At 40.7% G+C, this 19,530-nt stretch overlaps 1 protein-coding gene across 5 annotated transcripts in view; it reads left to right on the plus strand.

Moving 5' to 3' along the window:
- The first annotated feature begins 988 nt into the window (after window positions 1-988).
- Window positions 989-19,530, plus strand: part of UBR2 (ubiquitin protein ligase E3 component n-recognin 2) — a 134,649-nt gene continuing 116,107 nt past the window's right edge. For 2 of the 5 annotated variants that reach the window (XM_033217182.1, XM_033217181.1), the window contains exons 1-2: window positions 995-1,442; window positions 10,723-10,982. In XM_033217182.1, coding sequence (XP_033073073.1) covers window positions 1,365-1,442; window positions 10,723-10,982 — 338 coding nt within the window. In that variant the 5' untranslated portion in view covers window positions 995-1,364. Of the gene's footprint in view, window positions 1,443-10,722; window positions 10,983-19,530 lie in introns of all 5 variants that reach the window. The other 3 variants (XM_033217180.1, XR_004438729.1, XM_033217183.1) reach the window with 3 other exon arrangements.

Below are 19,530 nucleotides of genomic sequence, written 5' to 3' on the forward strand. Positions count from 1 at the left end.
GTCTCAAACTCCTGGGCTCAAGCAATCTGCCCCCCTCGACTTCCCAAAGTGCTGGAATTACAGGCATGAGCCACCAAGCTTGGTCTGATTATCTGTAGAAATTAAATGTCTTTATCAAGAGTAAATCTTTGAATTGGCCTAATAGACTCTTTCTCCTTTGCAGCAAGATTTGTGATAAAGTTTGTAAGTGGTCATCACTAAAGTGTTTGAAAAATGTTTTTTGTTTTTGTTTTTTTTTTGTTTTTTTTGAGACGGAGTCTCGCTCTGTGGCCCGGGCTGGAGTGCAGTGACTGGATCTCAGCTCACTGCAAGCTCCGCCTCCCGGGTTCACGCCATTCTCCTGCCTCAGCCTCCCGAGTAGCTGGGACTACAGGCGCCCGCCACCTCGCCCGGCTAGTTTTTTGTATTTTTTAGTAGAGACGGGGTTTCACCATGTTAGCCAGGATGGTCTCGATCTCCTGACCTCGTGATCCGCCCGCCTCGGCCTCCCAAAGTGCTGGGATTACAGGCTTGAGCCACCGCGCCCGGCCTGAAAAATGTTTTTAAACATGTTTTAAACCTTCAAAAACCTGGGTAATGTTTACCTCCATTACTCGTATAAAAGATGAGGGTTCCATGGATGACAGGACATAGAACCACAGGAATAGAATGTAATTCATTCATTCCTTTGACAAGTATTTGAGTGCCTACCCTATGCCAGACTGGCAAGTCCTTGAGGGTCTACCACGTGCCAGGCAGTGTTCTTGAAGCTGGGGATACAAAAAATGAACAAACGAGATTTGGGGAATAAAACTACAATTCCCACAGTGTCTTGCTCTTTGGCTTTTTTCCAGGGGGCCCTACTTTCCACGACTCTCTTCCCATGATTCTCGTTGGGCAGAAAAGCCCCGCCCGCTTATCTGCCATTTAAGCCGCGCCCCTTGGAAATGGACTACAACTCCCACAATGCATTCGAGGGCCCCCGTATCAGGGCGCCACCTCTTTCCCGGCTTTGCTGGGACGACTACAGTACCCAGAACGCTCTGCTTCGCCTCCTGGGTGTTATCGCCCCTTTCCCGGTGCAGGACACGGTAGTGGCTAGCCAGAGTGTCAGGCCTGGGGTTTTCTGTGTCCTTCCCTGGGTCAGGGACGAGCCAGTGACTTGACTCTTGGGCGCTAAGCTTGGGAGGGAGCGCAGGAGGCCGCTGTCCTTCCTTTCCGGTTCACGTCACCCTTCTCTCCCTCTCTTGCGCCACCTGCAGCCACTTGGACGGCTCCGGGACTGATTGCCTGGGGCAGGGGTGGCAGTCGAGGCCGCCGGGGCCGTCGTGAGGCTGCAGCTTCCCGGGCGGCGGTAGCGCAGGGGAGGAGGAGGAGGAGAGAAGATGGCGTCGGAGCTGGAGCCAGAGGTGCAGGCCATCGACCGGAGTTTGCTGGAATGTTCGGCCGAGGAGATTGCGGGGGTGAGTGCCGGGACCCGGGCGGGTACGTCCGCCCCTCGCAGGCCGCGCCCGCGGGGAGGAACCGACTCCTGGACGCCCTGGAGCAGCCCGGCCCAGACTTGGGGAAACAGCTGTGCCGGCCCTCGCCTTGTGGGGTAACAGCCCGGGGAGGCCACCGATCCTGCCCCTCTCTTTCCATTTTCAACAGCTCCCAGAGCTGCGCTGTGCACTAACTGCGTTTACTTTCCCTTCCTGCCCAGGAGAGCGCACGGCTCTTCCATCATACCTCCTTTCCCCTAGCCGCCCATTAAGTCTCCCAACACATGGGCCTTTGCCCTTTATATATATCAGCTGTTGGAAGAGAAGAGACGCTTCTTGTGTTTTTGGTATAATCGCCCTACTTTATCTAGTTGATTGCTTTTCCTGAGACAAGCGGAGCCGTGTGCTCCTCCGACTAAACATGCCACCCTGACCGAGCCCCTACTTTGTTTTTGGGACTGCCCCAGGCACCAAGAAGGTAAACGACACTACCCTTCATTACCTCTTTCAGTGCCCCTTTTTTTTTTTTTTTCCCCACCGGTTTGATTAGTTGACAACGTTGATGCATGTGTGGAAAGTTTACTGAGTATGAGAAAGTAGTCGTGGAGGCTGGGAAATTTTAAAAATATTTTTTCTAGGAGTTAGGGGTAATTGGATGGAGAACAAATGTTATATAACGTTGATAGAGCAGTTTTCAACAAATACTGTATAAGCTAAACGTGAGAATTGGTCACAGAGTAGTAGGAGCAGTTATGCTCCAAACGTAAAACCATTCAAACGCAGTATTGCATTAAAACTGTAATATGAATATTCTAGTGTAAATAGCAGAGTTGTAGAGTAATAAACTCGACAGCATCTTTCCCCAATAAGGACAGGAAACACCCATTAGAAGAGATTGCCCAGAATGATTATGAATGGACCAAGACAGCTTGGGCCCCACCTCTAAGACCTCCAGTTAAAAAGGCTGCTAGGAAGGGAGTGACCCGTGAATAAAACTCAGCAATCTGCATGCTACGAACAAAATTTGGATTGGGGGCACTGTGGAGCTGTTGGTCAGTGAGTAGTTATTTTGCGTGAATTGATGAGGACCTTAAGTCCGGGTAGAAGGAAATGTCAGGAGTAGAGGTGAGAACTTTAAAGAAATACGTTGTTAAATGCTGAATCTTTGCTTGTTTGGGTGTGTTTTGTTGTTATTGTTTGTTTTTGTTTTTGAGATGGAGTTTCGCTTTTGATGCCCAGGCTGGAGTGCAATGGCGTGATCTCGGCTCACTGCAACCTCCGTCTCCCCGGTTCAAGCGATTCTCCTGCTGCAGCCTCTCGAGTAGCTGGGATTATAGGCATACACCACCATGTCCGGCTAATTTTGTATTTTTAGTAGAGATGGGGTTTCTCCATGTTGGTCAGGGTGCTCTCGAACTGTCGACCTCAGGTGATCCACCGGCTTGGGCCTCCCAAAGCGCTGGGATTGCAGGCGTGAGCCACTGCGCCCTGCCTTGGGTGTATTTTTTTAAACCTACTTAGTTGTTTAGCCTAGGTCTGTTTTCATTTACTTTCTACTTAATATTGCACACAACTCGAGGAATTTCTGCCTTTCCTTTATCAGAGATTTGAAAAAAGAAAGTAGTGTTACAAGTAAACTGTTAAATAGTAATGACAGCTGTTTGCTCTCCATGCCTCTTCTAATTGATTATCTGTTGCTTACCTCAAAGTACTGTTATGGGTTTTTTTTCTCTCACTGAATTTTGTGTCTTGGCCCAGTGATAGAGGGTACAAATTCCGTTATCCCATTCTAAAAGTGCAAACTATCAGGTGATAGGAGGTTCTCCCATTTGTAGAGGCTCCTGAGAAAACTGGTTATAAAAGTAGTGCTGGAGGCCAGTGCTCCTAGTTCTTGTTAAGTGAAATTCTCAAGCAGATGCAGTAGGGAAAAATCAAGGGAAATGCAACAAAAAATTATTAATTTGGACTTCATTTGAGTTTGTGAAGATCACAATCTGAGCTACATTTTACCCTGTTTACTTTTTTTTTTTTTTTTTTTTGAGACAGAGTCTTGCTCTGTTGCTAGGCTGGAGTGCAATGCCACGATCTTGGCTCACTGCAACCTCTGCCTCTGGGGTTCAAGTGATTCTCCTGCCTCAGCCTTCCAAATTACAGCTGGGATTACAGGCATGCACCACCACGCCTGACTAATTTTTGTATTTTTAGTAGAGACAGGGTTTCACCGTGTTGGCCAGGATGGTCTCGAGCTCCTGACCTCAGGTAGTCCGTCCGCCTTGGCCTCCCAAAGTGCTGGGATTACAGGTGTGAGCCACCGTGCCCGGCCTACCCTGTTTACTTTTAAATGCCTTCTGAACAATAAAATTTGACCAACACAATTCTCTGAAATAGAGAAGATGCAAACTCTTTTTGTTTTTGGTAAGAGATGGGGTCTTACACTGTTGACCAGGCTAGAGTACAGTGACATGATCATAGCTCACTGCAGCCTTGACCTCCTAGTCTCCAAAGATCCTCCTACCTTGAAAATGAATATTAAAATATAAAATTCCTTCAACTATATGACCTTAATCTTGCCTTACTTTGTGAGGACTTTACTGTCTGTATTAAGTTAAAACACTTAAGATTTAAAACTTTTTTCAGCTTAGGCTTCAGCTTTTTATCACACATTTAAATTAATAAAGTTTTCTCTTAGGTTGAAAGTACATTTTAGGGAAGAGAAACAAGTAGAGAAAACAGTGATTGTAGGCTTCAGACCTCTGTCATTGGTAATTTGTTAGGATCACTTCCATTTAAAAATCACCTAACGAGCACTAGTGTCATCCTTCCCACGTTTCATTTACACATCGCTTTTCTTATTCCTGTTATAAGGAGGAAGAACTTTTTGTGATCCCATCCATTCCAGCTAGTATGCCTCACAAAGAAAAGCATCTAAGCTGACTCTTTAATATTTGTAAGTTTAGGATATTGCAGTGGCCCTCTCTTCTCATTCTTCTCTTGTTAGAATTGATTCCATAAGTATGACTTTCCCAACACTTCTTGACTTGGTTTACTTTCCATACTACATATGGTTATAGTGTATTCCAATGGGTGATTGTGGCTTTAAAAGTAAACATGCCGGGTGTGGTGGCTCACGCCTGTAATCCCAGCACTTTGGGAGGCTGAGGCGGGCAGATAACGAGGTCAAAAGATAGAGACCATGCTGGCCAACATGGTGAAACCCTGTCTCTACTAAAAATACAAAAATTAGCCAGGCATGGTGGTGCACCCCTGTAATCCCAGCTATTTGGGAAGCTGAGGCAGGAGAGCTGCTTGAACCCAGAAGGCTGAGGTTGCAGTGAGCCGAGATCACGCACCTGCACTCCAGCCTGAGTGGCAAAGTGGGACCCCGTCTTTTTCCCCTGAGTATAAAAGAAATATAGGTTGGGAGCACTGGCTCATGCCAGTAATCCCAGCTATTTGGGAGGCTGAGGTGGGAAGACTGCTTAAGTCTAAGAGTTTGAGACCAGCCTGGGCAACATAGCTAGATCCTGTCTCTACTAAAAAAAAAAAAAAAAAAAAGCTGGGTGTGGTGGCATGAACTTGCTGTCTTAGCTACTGAGAAGGCTAAGCAGGGAGGATCGCTTGAGCCCAGGTGTTCAAAGTTATAGTGAGCTATGATCATGCCTCTGTACTCCATCTTGGATGATAGAGACCCTGTCTCCAAAAACAATTTTTTTTAATAAATAGGAATTTGTTAAGTTTTGTAGAGTTTTAGGTCTGTATTAGTTATCTTTTTGCTGTTACATTTTTTAAACCGTTTTACTGAGATGTAACTCACATAATGTACAGTTCAATTTAGTAGTTTTTAGTATATTCAGAGTTGCGCAATCATCACTGTGATCAATTTTAGGACATTTTTATCACCCCAAAAAAGAAATCCTATACCTATTGACAGTCACTTCCCATTTGCACCTAAACTCCTGAGGCCTAATCAACTACTAATTTTTGTCTCCGTAGATTTGCCTTTTCTGGATATTTCGTATAAATGGAATTCAACATACTGTCATTTGTGGCTGACTTCTTTCTTTTAAGATAATGTTTTGAAGATTTATCCATGTTGTACCATGTACAGGTTGAGTATCATTACTCTTGCCACTAGAAGTGTTTTGGATTTTGGATTTTTTTGGATTTTAAAATATTTGCGGCCGGGCGCGGTGGCTCAAGCCTGTAATCCCAGCACTTTGGGAGGCCTAGACGGGTGAATCACGAGGTCAGGAGATCGAGACCATCCTGGCTAACACAGTGAAACCCCGTCTCTACTAAAAAAATACAAAAAACTAGCCGGGCGAGGTGGTGGGCGCCTGTAGTCCCAGCTACTCGGGAGGCTGAGGCAGGAGAATGGCGTGAACCCGGGAGGCGGAGCTTGCAGTGAGCTGAGATCCAGCCACTGCACTCCAGCCCGGGCCACAGAGCGAGACTCCGTCTCAAAAAAAAAAAAAAAATTTGTATTATACCAGTTGAGGATCCTTACTCTGAAATCCAAGTCTTTCAATGAGTACTTCTTTGAGCATGACCTTTGAGCATCATGTGGATACACAAAGTTTCAGATTTTAGATCATTTTGGATTTCACATTTTCAAATTAGGGATGCTCAACCTGTGTCAGTAATTCATTCTTTTTATTGCCAAATGACATTCCTTTGTGTAGATAAACCATATTTTATTTGTTCATCAGTTGGTGAATATTTGGGTTGTTTCTATTTTTTGGGTATTATGAATCATGTTGCTGTGAACATTCTTTTACGAATTTTTGTGGGGACCTATGGTTTTGTTTCTCTTGGGTGCATATATATATATATATATATATATACACTTAGAAGTGAAATTGGTGGGTTATATGTTAACTCTTTTGAGGAACTGCCAGATTTTTCCAAAGCCGTTGCATTGTTTTACATTCCCACCAGTAGTGCATGAGAGTTCCAGTTTCTCCACATCCTTGTCAACACTTGTTTTTGCCTGTGCTTTGATTACAGCCATTCTTTTGGGTGTTGTGCCTTCTCATTGTGGTTTTGATTTGCATTTCCCTCATGAGTCATGTTGAACATCTTTTTATGAGCTTATTGGCCATTTTTATGTCTTCTTTGCCCATTTTAAATTAGTCTTTTGACCTATTAAATTTCTATTTTTATTTGTAAATACTCTCCTTCATTTGTAGAACTCTTAATATAATTTGTTTAAATTTTTTCTCAATATATTCCCCAAAACTCCCAATTGAGCACTAGTGTTTTTATGATTATGAGCACTAGTTGTTTCATGATTAACTTACATGTTGCTTATCCTTGTTTGAAAGCAAAACCATAAGTGGTTAAAGGATACAATTTTAATTGGGTATAGAATAATAGAGACTGTAATAAAAGGCTAACCTCTAGGGATTTTCTTTTTCATTTCATTTTTATTTTATTGTACTTGCTTTCTATCCCAAGGCTTAAATTTAGCATTCAATAGAGGAAAAGCTCCTGGAAGCATTGTCATAACATGTTTACTTTAGAGGGATGAGTTGACAGTTTCTTTACTTCCCTTAAGAGGGACTTCTAATAAGGTAGTGAATGCTTATTACTCTCTTGTGCCACATGGGTGTGACAGCTACAAGTGTCTGAAATAAAGACAAATTAAAATGCCAACCAAACTGGAAATCTCAGTTTTTCATGTTGAAGAAACAGTTGCAGTTAGCATGTGTTAGTGAGAACTAATATGGAAAGCTATAGATTTTATTCTTTGGGGAAATATGTGAGCTACTTCTGAAAGACAGTCATAAATTTTTCTTGCTTTTTATATTAAGTGTATATGTTTAATCAGGTTAAAGTGCCTGTAGTAGAGCCCAAATCTTTTAGGTGATTGTGAATTTTTCATATAATGGTAGTAAAGTTTTTGTTTTTGAGACGGAGTCTCACTCTGTCATCCAGGCTGGAGTGCAGTGGTGCAATCTAGGCTCACTGCAACCTCTGCCTCCTGAGTGCAAACGATTCTTCTGCCTCAACCTCCCGAGTAGCTGGGATTACAGGCACACACCACCACTCTTGGCTAATTTTTGTATTTTTAGTAGAGATGGGGTTTCACCATGTTGGCCACACTGGTCTCGAACTCCTGGCCTCAAGTGATCTGCCCACCTTGGCCTCCCAAAGTGCTTGGATTACAGGCGTGAGCCACCGTGCCCAGCAGTAGTAAAGATTTTAAAAATGGGGAGCATATGCATGCCTTTCTGGAACCAGACTTTTAAATCTTGTTATTTATAATAACATGTAATAAAGAGTGAAATACTTGCTTGTTTTACTAATAATATTTTTATATAAAGTGAGTCGTTTTTTTTGTTGTTATTTGTTTGTTTTTTGAGACAGAATCTCACTCTGTCACCCAGGCTGAAGTGCAGTGAAGTGCAGTGGCATGATCATGCCTCACTGAAGCCTCAACTTCTGAGGCTCAGGTGATCCATCTCAACCTCCTGAGTAGCTGAGACTACAGGCGTGCACCACCATGCCCAGCTAATTTTCTTTTATTTTTAATAGAGACGGGATTTTGCCATATTGCCCAAGCTGGTCTCGAACCTCTGAACTCAAATGAGCCACCCGCCTTGGCCTCCCAAAGTGCTGGAATTACAGGCATGAGCCACTGGGCCCGGCCGATTTTTTTTTTTTCTTAACCAGATGCTGATACTAGTGTCTGAATTTTTGTTGAAGAAATCTGTGAACAAATTTGCTCTCTTGTTACAGTCACTAGACTACATAATTTTTTTAGAAAGCATCCCTTCTAAAGAAACCTTTCATTCTTGTATTAAAATTCTGCAACAGTGAAGTTTTACAGGGATGGGAACATAAAATATAAGAAAAAAACTGGTTTTTAAATACAATCTTTCAATATGTTGTAAATTAAAATAGTCTGAAGCACTTAACTTTCTAGGATCATGGAGGTGAATTATTTTGGTCTTATTGCTTAATTTTTCGTTTATAAAGAGTACATTGAATCCCAGCACCTTTGGGAGGCCAAGGTGGGCGAATCACCTGAGGTCAGGAGTTTGAGACAAGCCTGGCCGACATGGTGAAACCTTGTCTGTACTAAAAATATAAAAATTAGCCAGGTGTGGTGGTGCATGCTTGTAATCCCAGCTACTCAGGAGGTTAGGCAGGAGAATCACTTGAACCCGGGAGGCAGAGGTTGCAGTGAGCTAAGATCGCACCACTGCACTCCAGTCTGGACAACAGTGTGAGACTCAAAAAAAGTTGCTTAGGATAATTTGACTCCCTTCATTCTTGTTTTGATTTGCTGACAACGAGTGAAAAATGAGACATTTAGCTTTGAATGAGGCCAAAAAAGATGTCTTTTAACTCAAAGAATAAGATTCTAGTATGCTTGTTGAGGACTCTGCTTTTTCTTCTTTTTTTTTAAAACTTGTCCTCTTTATAATTACTGAGCTTAAAGGATGTGTATGTATATATAAACTTTTGATTGAATCACTCTGAAGGGAGAGAATACTTAAAACCTGTAGGATTGTCTCCTAAGAAATGCTGCTGCTGTTTTGTTTTGTTTTTTTTCTTTTTTTTTTTTTTTCTCCCCTAACCACTTGTCCACCAGGGAAGAAATGCTGTGGTTTTGAAAGTAATTTGGTCTCTTTCCTACTTGCATAATGTAAACAAACAATGTTAGTAATGTTTGGAAAATAGTGTAGTTTCATCTTAAGTGTGAAAACCCTTTCACTGTTTTTGGTTATAAGCTTCTATCTAGTCCCTTAACTTATGAACAAAATTTTTGCATTTTTAGTAAAAGTTCTCTGAAAACATGAAATTGACTAGAAAGTTAATATACGTCACCTCATGCATATTTAAAATCTCTCTCTGTATGTTATTTTTAGAAGGAGTGGTCTGAAGAATATACAAGTAAATAAAATAGCTAAAATGAAGACCTTATATTGACTTCTTATAATGTAACTGGAATTTAGGTGATAATCCATAGGTAAACACTGGAGGTTTTTTTAAAATTCAACTTTTACTTTAGATTTAAGGAACACATGTGCAAGTTTGTTACATGAATATATTGCACCCGGGTAGTGAGCATAGTACCCAATAGGTAGTTTTTCAGCCCGCTTCCCCCTTCCTCCTCCCCTCCATCTGTGGGTTTTGTTCACAGTTCAGTTAACTGCATTCTAGCAGAAGTGAGTCTTTTATTTTTTTCCCCCTTTGAGACAGACTCTTGCTCTGTCACCCAGGCTGGATCTCAGTTCACTACAACCTCTGCCTCCTGGGTTTAAGCGATTTCTCCTGCCTCAGCCTCTCGAGTAGCTGGGATTACAGGCATGCGCCACCACGCCCGGCTAATTTTTGTATTTTTAGTAGAGGCGGGATTTCACCATGTTGGCCAGACTGGGCTTGAACTCCTGACCTCAGGTGATGCGCTTGGCTTGGCCTCCCAAAGTGCTGGGATTACTGGCATAAGCCACTGCACCTGGCTTCTTTTCGTATGTTTTTTAAATACAAAACCTGGGTATCCACACTGAAAAATCTGAAAAGGAAGCAAAGCTAAAATAGGGAAATGGGGAAAATAACAAATTTTGGTGAAGGATGTGGGGGAGATCATGCATTCAGTTATTGAGTTGGTGCCTATGAGATCTAAGTATAATCATGCTTTAAAATTTGTTTTTAGTGGGGAGAGCAAATGGAAAAGGCCTTATAGAGAGAGGTTGATCAGAGAAAGAAAGCATAGTTGGTACAACAGTCTCTTGTGGACTGACTTATTCATAAGAGACTGGTATATAAACTCATTTATCAATCATTAAGAAATGTAGTGTATTGGCTATTCATGTTCACGATACATATTGGCTGTTCATGTTCACTGTACACTCTTCCTATGGACAAACTGGCAGAATTCGTATCACAGTGAGAATGACATTTGAGCAAAGCATTAGGAAGGATGTCAGATGAGCTCAGTGGTTCATGTCTTATATAATGATTTCTTGTAATTATTTTCTGGTACTGCCTAGAGAAGGTTGCTTCAAGAGTCATTTTGCAGGGAAGGAGGGGGGCTTGTTTCATTTTAATTTTGCTTACACTTAAAAGTAGGATTTAAAAATACTTGGCATTTTAATAGGCTAAATTTCTAACATACGGTGGTGAGTGTTGTAAACAAAATATTTTAACATGCTTTTGCCATTATTTTTGTACCTAAAAGAAAGTAGGGTGAATTTGTTCAAATTAGTGTGTTGGTGTTTCAAACCATTTCTTCTTTTTTCTTCTTTTAAAGAAATGGCTCCAAGCAACTGACCTCACTAGAGAAGTGTACCAGCATTTAGCCCACTATGTACCCAAAATCTACTGCAGGGGTCCCAACCCTTTTCCACAGAAGGAAGACATGCTGGCACAGCATGTTTTGTTGGGACCAATGGAATGGTACCTTTGTGGTGAAGATCCTGCATTTGGATTTCCAAAACTTGAGCAAGCAAACAAACCTTCTCATCTTTGTGGTCGTGTTTTTAAAGTAGGAGAGCCTACATACTCTTGCAGGTAAAATATTTTAATTTTCTTTCTAGGAGGCTCTTGTTTTATTTGACCTCTCTTTTTTTCCCTGAAACCTTAAAATTTTTGTTTAAAAATTATGAAATACCGTATCTGCTTAAAAATCCGTATTACAAATACATGCTGTTTAATACATAATTAAAACGAATATTCTTGTAATTATTCTTGATCAAAAAATATTGTCACCATCATTCTAGAAGCCTACTGTGTGCTTTCTTCCTTGCCCCGTAATTAACTGACATCGTAACTCTTGCAGTAATCACTTTCTTGCTTTTCTTGATATTTTTAGTTACAGTAATTCTGATGTTCAAATTGCCCTAGGTTTGGCTAGTGAGAGCCCTGTCACTCTAGCTTCTTTGTCTTTTTCACATGCCTTCATTAGTTTGTGGGTGCTTCTTTCCTTTCTGGCACAACAAGATGCTCACAGCTCACTTTGTACTTGCTCTGACCCGTATGTAGAATCAGCCATTTCTTTAAGGATTTTTCTTTCATTTGGGAATGGCAGTTAGAAACCAAGATCTGGGTGCTATACATACTTACTGCTATTAGGAAGACTATTCTTTTTTAAATTTCTTGATGAAAATTGAGTATACAAGGGTAGAAGATGGAGAATAAAGTGCCTTGTCCTCTTTTTGACTATCCTATTATCCAGAATTAATAATTGTTAACATTTTCCCATATATCCTTTCAGAAATTTTCCTTTTTTTTTTTTTTTTTTTGAGATGGAGTCTCACCAGGTCGCCCAGGCTGGAGTGCAATGGTGCGATCTTGGCTCACTGCAACCTCCACCTGCCAGGTTCAAGTGATCCTCCTGCCTCAGCCTCCCGACTAGCTGGGATTACAGGCGCCCACCATCACGCCCAGCTAATTTTTGTATTTTTAGTAGAAACGGGGTTTCACCATGCTGGCCAGGCTGGTCTCAAACTCCTGACCTCAGATGATCCACCTCCCTTGTCCTCCCAAAGTGCTGGATTATAGGCATGAGCCACTGCACCTAGCCTCTTTCAGAATTTTCTGTGTATATATAGGCCAAGATACATAGCAATTTTGAACCTGCATACATACACACATAAATACAGATGGGGATATGTTACATATACTGAGCTCAGTTTTCTCTTCTGTATTTAACAATAGCTTAACGTCTTTCCATATCAGCTTATATAGCTAGATAATATTCTTTTGTGTAGATGTGTTGTTGATGGAGACATTATGTAACTTTTTCCTGTAAAATTTAAATTTAATAAGCTAATTTTGGTGAAGGCCTCAGGGTATCTATGGTAGTTTTTCTTTATCAGCGTATTTAGAATATCAATAGAGAACAGTATATATATTGAAAAACTATTAGACCTAGTTTTTTGTTTGCTATTACAGAAACCACTTTGAATATTCTGTTGATGTTTGCAGCAGTAGACCTAGTTGAACCTCATGATTTACAGATAAGAAATTGAGACCCCATTGTTCAGTAATGTTCTTTGTATTCGTAGGATCTAGTTCCAAATTATTCATTTGTCTATCTTATCTTTTAATCTTCAGTCTGGAACGTTTCCTCAGTTTATCTGTGACTTTCATGATCTTGACACTTTTGAAGATTACAGACCAGTTATTTTGTCAATGTCCCCTTAGTTTGGGTTTGTCTGGTTTTCATAATTAGATTCAAGTTGCATCTGTGACAAGAGTACCACAGATGCCTGTGTTTTAACCCTGTCAGGTGGTATATATGATTTTGATTAGTTCTATAACTGGTGATATTGATCACTTGATTAAAGGGATGTCTGCAAGACTTCTCTACTGTAATGCTACTCTTTTCCCCTATGTGATCAATAAGTATGTTATTGGGAAGTACTTTGAGGCTATTAAGTATCCTCTTCATTATCAAACTTTTAATTTATTTATTTGTATCAGTATTTGTGGGGTCTCATTATTATGCTCAAATTGTCCTAGATTTGGCCAGTAGGAGCCCCTTCGAGCTATCTTTGTTCTTTTTCATGTCTCTATCATCCTTCGAGCTCTTTTTCTTTTCCTTTCCTTTTCCTTTCTTCCCCTTCCCTTTTCCCTTCTGTTTTTCCTTTTCTTCCTGGTACAACAAGATGTCCCAGGCACATCTTGAGTTTTCCCCTGCCCCAACGCTGAAATCAACCATTTTGCCAAGGATCCTATTTCTTTTTAGTGGAAAATGGTGTTGACAAATAAGATGGTATGTGTGCTTGTCGCTGTTGGTGTCATAACTCTCAGGCTGTCTCAATGGAGCTGTATTTTATACCTATCTGTATAAGTGTATTGAAATAGATACTGAAAACCGTACATCTGTGGTGATCTCTCCAGTTTTCATCTAAGGTTTTTTCTAGTTTTCTTCTTTTGCATATTTTTAATTTCCTTCTCTGACAAGAGAAAACCTGATTCTCATTTTCCTTAAAGTATTTGCTTATTTAATTATTCTCCTGTATATAGCCATTCTGCTGCTGCCCAATTCTCTCCATAATTGTCCCCCTTTACCCCATTTGGATTTTGTGTTCAGTACTGGGCCACAGTGGCCTTTCCGTCCTCTTTTTTTTTTTTTTTTTTTTTTGAGATGGAGTCTCACCCCATAGCCCAGGCTGGGTTGTAGTGGCATAATCTTGGGTTACTGAAACCTCTGCCTCCCGGGTTCAAGCAATTCTCCTGCCTTAGCCTCCTGAGTAAGTGGGACTACAGGCACACACTGACTAATCTGTCTATTTTTAGTAGGGATGGGGTTTCACCACTTTGGCCAGGCTGGTCTCGAATTCCTGACCTCAAGTGATCCACCTGCTGCAGCCTCTCAAAGTGCTGGGATTAAAGGCATGAGCCACCGCGCCTGGCCTCCCTCCTGTTTTGATAGGGCAGATCCAAAGTAAGTCTTGTTCTAGGATGTATAGTTTTTGTTATTTGTAGGGAGTCCCACAAATAACAGAGACACTCTGATCACATGAGTAATGCCAGGGATTTAGAGATTACCTCCCAGGAACCAGATCAAAGACCAGCCAGGTTCTTCATTACATTGTTGTTGAGAAGGTAAGTGAGATGCTTTGTGTGTAGTACTTTACACAATACTTGACACACAGTAAACTCACAGTAAATGGCCATGCTGGGTGTTGGGGATGAACATCTCATTTTAAAAGTAGGTGCTTCCATGAAACCCAGCGCCCTGGTAAAATGACACGGAGTCTGTTATTTGGAAAGATGAAATATGGTTATTGGAATTCTGGGAAGGTTTCTAAACTAGACCCTTCAGGATAAAGGTGACTGATATCCATAATGTGGAAGGTTTCTTTAATGAGAAAAAAAATGTTATTAAAGTATCTTTTATATATAGTACTTGGGAAAAGGATTTGTGAAGGGCATAGATTAGTTTTGCCATGGGAGTTACTTGTTCATAGTTTCTAAAATTGTATTGGTCACAAATTATTTTTCTGAAGTCTCCATGATGTCAGAAAAAAGCCATCTGGGTGTTCGTAGGCAGTAAGCTACTTTTTATGTACTTATGTACTCTATTAGGAAAAGAGTGGTCAAACTTATCTCTTGTTATTCATTATTAAATAGAAATGGTTTTAGAGTATAAAAAATCTTAGTGGGCAAAAATCTTAGTGTTGATTTTTATAATTGTATATTTTGATATTTTTTATAACCATTAAGAAAAATAAAACATGAGTAGAATATGAAATCATACTTTCATGAGTTAGGTTTTTAGCTTAATACTTCTTTTAAGATACGGAGAAGTGAGATTTTGTCCCTTTTTTTTTAGTGTAGTTAAATTGAGAACATTCTTTTTTAACATTTAAAAACCTATTGCATGAATGTTACAGATAACCAGAAATCGGCACTGGGGGCGGGGGTGGCTTATGCTACCATCAGGAGTATTTTTGTTTCTAGGTAGTATTTTGTGATGCTTTATTAACTATTAAATAATTTTGCTTAGGCTTTTTTTTTTTTTTGCTTTAATGCTGGTTTGTATTGGCATATAATAATTGTATGTATTTATGGGGTATATGTAATATTTTGATACATGCATATAAGGTGTAATGATCAAATCAAGGTAACTAGGATATCCATCACCTTGAACATTTATCATTTCTTTCTGTTGGGATGTTTTAGCTCTGATTCTGTTGGTCATGACGGTTGAGATTATGCTAAAAATGATAACGCTACAATCACAAAGACTTAAGTACCAAGATATATTTGTTACTCAGACTGTGTGACCAATTCAGATGAATGGGGTGATAAGTAGGGGATTCTGCTCCAAGTAGTTTTTTCACACCATATTATGTTTCCACAAGCTTAGTGTAATGCTTTCAAGGTTCACCACAGCAAGAGCAGAATAGAACTGGCGGATCGTGCTCAGCAAATAAATGCTTTGTCTCAGAAATTACGACCTTACCCAAATCTCATTAGGCAGAACTAGTCCTAATGCCTCTGTCCAGCTACAGAACAGGTCGGGAAAGTGTAATTCTCCTAAGTCACAGGGATAGATGAAACTGAGATGTGGATGAGCATTAGAAGTGTCTTTAGCAGTGATTTTTTTACGTTCTTTAGGGTTATTTTTCCTCCCTGAGTCATTAGGATAAAATGAAGTAATGTGTATGAAAGCACATAGGTAACTATAGATATGTGTGAGGTTTTTTTAATTGAATGCTCTCCTTCATATAAATTACTGAGCCATGAGTATATCTCAGGCAGAGGGGCGCAGATAGTTCCAGTTCCTTTTCTGTCTGGAAATAATAAAGCTCTCATATGGAAGACCTACGTATTTCCGTGAAGAGGGGTTGTTCTTTCAGTTTCTTGCTTTTTAGAAAACTTGAAGTCTTTTCTGTACTAAAAATACAAAAATTAGCTGGGCATGGTAACTCATGCCTATAATCCTAGCTACTCAGGAGGCTGAGGCAGGGAATTGCTTGAACCCAGGAAGCGGAAGTTGCAGTGAGCCGAGATCGTGCCATTGCACTCCACCCTGGGCAACGAGCAAAACTCCATCTCACAAAAAAAAAGAAAACAAAAAACAAAAACCACACACACACAAAAACTTGAAGTCTTGATCTCTTGCAGGATTCTATTTTAAAACTGAGTGTTAGACTGTTCTTGTATTGCTATAAAGAAATACCTACGGCTGGATAATTTATAAAGAAAAGAGGTTTAATTGGCTCACAGTTCTGCAGAACTGTACAAGTGTGGCATAAACATTTGCTCGGCTTCAGGTGAGGACCTCAGGAAGCTTACAGTCATCGCTGAAAGGGAAAGGGAAGCAGGCACATCACATGGTGAGAGCAGGAACAAGAGATGAGGAGGAGATGCCACACTTTTAAACAACCAGATCTCATGAAAACTCACTCTTGGGAGAACAGCACCAAGAGGATGGTGCTAAACTGTTCATGAGAAATCCCTCCCATGATTCAGTCACCTCCCACCAGGCCCCACCTCCAACATTGGGGATTACAATTCAACGTGAGATTTAGAGGGGACACATATCCAAACTATATCAAGCTATTTCTTTGTAACGTAAATAGTCCAGAGATTGGAATCAGTGTTGTGTTAGTTTTAAAACCGTTGGTTATTTCTTTTTTTGAGACAGTCCCACTCTGTCACCCAGTCTGGAGTACAGTGGTGTGATCATGACTCACTACAGCCTCCAACTCCTGGACCCAAATGTTTCTTCCAAGTAGCTAGAACTATAGGCATGTGCCACCATGCTTGGCTAACTTTTGTATTTTTGTAGAGACAGAGTTTCCCTATATTGCCCAGGCTGGTCTCAAACTCCTGGACTCAAGGGATTCTCCCATCTTGACCTTCCAAAGTGCTGGGATTATAGGTGTGAACCACTGTACCTGGCCAGCATGTGTGGTACATGCTGAAATTATACTATGTATATTACACATATGAATGAAATTACACTATGTATATTATAATTGTGGCTTACATTTTTTCACTTAACAGTTTGTTTTGGATATCTGTTCATGTCAATATATATAAGTCTACCTCATCCTTTTTTTTTTTTTTTTTTTTTTTTTTTTTCCGCTCTGTGGCCCAGACTGGAGTGCAGTGGCCAGATCTCAGCTCACTGCAAGCTCCGCCTCCCGGGTTTACGCCATTCTTCTGCCTCAGCCTCCCGAGTAGCTGGGACTACAGGCGCCCGCCACCTCGCCCGGCTCGTTTTTGTATTTTTAGTAGAGATGGGGTTTCACCATGTTAGCCAGGATGGTCTCGATCTCCTGACCTCGTGATCCGCCCATCTCGGCCTCCCAAAGTGCTGGGATTACAGGCTTGAGCCACCGCGCCCGGCCTACCTCATTCTTTATAACTGCTGTGTTTTCATAGTTAGGACAGGCCATAGTTTATTTGTTTGACCTAATAGTTAAATTAGAAATGGAGATTTCTAGGTGTTTTTTTCTGTAGCAAACAATGCTACAAGGAATACTCTGAACATGTTTGTGTACATCTCTTTGTACATTTTTCAGTAAATACCCAGAGGTAGAATTTTAATTCTGCATGTTATCATGGGGCCTTCAGTATAATGGAATTTCCCTTGTCTGCACTGCTGTCTCTGACCTGGGAAAATGACAGGTGGTGAGCAGTAAATATATTCTAGATAATTTAGATTTCTGTAGTTGTCTAAAATTAGCCTTATGTTCTTATTTTGGAGATTTGTGATTATTCAGTTTGGTGCAGAATGAAATGTAGAAGTACATGGGGATATCATCAGCTTGGCATATAGCTAGCTGTGTTTGCCTAGATGGTAAGAAATAATAGAACCATGAAGGCTTTGGGGTAATCCATTCAGGTAGGAAACTCAAATTTATATTACTAAAATTTTATCTCTTGGTGCCTGTGTGAGTTTTGAGTGTTTTTTCTTAAGGAAAAATTTACATATGTCAAAAGACAAATCTTAATTGTACTTTTTTTTGTTTTGTTTTTTTTGAGACAGAGTCTCATGCTGTTGCCCAGGCTGGAGTGCAGGGGCGCAATCTTGGCTCACTGCTGCCTCTGCCTGCTGGGTTCAAGCGATTCTCCTGCCTCAGCCTCCTGAGTAGCTTGGACTACAGGTGCATGCCACCACGCCCGGCTAATTTGTTTTGTGTTTGTAGTAGAGACAGAGTTTCACCATGTTGGCCAGGATGGTCTTGATCTCCTGACCTCATGATCTGCCCGCCTCAGCCTCCCAAAGTGCTGGGATTACAGGCGTGAGCCACTGCACCCGGCCTTAATTGTACATTTTTGACAGTAGTTAACTTGATATAATTGATATATTGTCAAGATAGAGAACCTTCCTGTCTCACTAGAAATTTCCCTGTTATTGGCTCCAGCCCCCTAGGTAACCACTATGTTGATATTTTCACCTTAGATTACTTTGGGTGGGTCTAGATTTTTTTTTTTTTTTTTTTTTTTTGACAGTGTTTTGCTCTGTTGCCCAGGCTGGAGTGCAATGGCATGATCATGGCTCACTGCAGCCTCAACTTCCCAGATTCAACCTATCCTCCTGCCCCAGCCTCCCAAGTAACTGGGATCACATGTGTCTGTCACTGTGCTGGCAAATTTTCTTTTTTATTTTGAGACGGAGTCTTGCTCTGTTGCCCAGGGTGGAGTGCAGTGGCATGATCTCAGCTCACTGCAACCTCCGCCTCCTGGGTTCAAGCAATTCTCCCACTTCAACCTTCTGAGTAGCTGGGATTACAGGCATGCACCACCATGCCCAGCTAATTTTTGTATTTTTAGTAGAGACCGAGTTTTGCCACGTTGGCCAAGCTAGTCTCAAACTCCAGGCGTCAAATGATCTGACCACCTCAGCCTCCCAAAGTGTTGAGATTACAGGCATGAGCCACTGCGCCCAGCCAACCTGGCTAAATTTTTGTAGAGACAAGGTCTCACTTTGCTACCCAGGCTGATCTTGAACTCCTGGGGTCAAGTGAGGCTCTCCCCTAAGCCTCCCAAAGTGTTGTGATTACAGCTATGAGCTACTGCGCCCAGCCTGGTTCTAGATCTTATAAAAATGAAATTATAGTCCTTTTGTGCCTGACTTCTTCTTAGCATAATGTCTGTCAGATTTATCCATGATGTAATGATTATTAGAAGTTGGTTCCATTTTATTGCTGAGTGTATTTCATTGTATAAATGTGCCGCAGTTGCCCACAATCTGTTGTTCTGTTGATGAACATTCGAGTTTTTTCTAAGTTTTGGCTATTATGAATAAAACTTCTATGACCTTCTCTTTTTTAAATATGCAACACATTAAAATAGTAGGCATTGTTATTCTGTACTTAACCATATTTTAATGTGTTTTATATACCAAATAACATAAATCTTGCACAGTTAAAAATCTGCAACTTTTAATGATACGTTTTAGGAATGTAAAAAATGTTATTTATATTAAGACACCATAAGATAGGCCTTCTAGACTGTAATAATGCGATGAATACTCTTACTTAATACCTTGGTTTCAGGATATTACTGTTTTTATTCAAGTGTTTTTATGGACATATGTTTTAATTTTTCTTGGATAAATTCCTAAGAGTGGAATTTCTGGGTAAAAGGG

The sequence above is a fragment of the Trachypithecus francoisi genome, unplaced genomic scaffold (assembly GCF_009764315.1).
Source record: "Trachypithecus francoisi isolate TF-2019V2 unplaced genomic scaffold, Tfra_2.0 Lachesis_group10, whole genome shotgun sequence".
NCBI lineage: Eukaryota > Metazoa > Chordata > Mammalia > Primates > Cercopithecidae > Trachypithecus > Trachypithecus francoisi.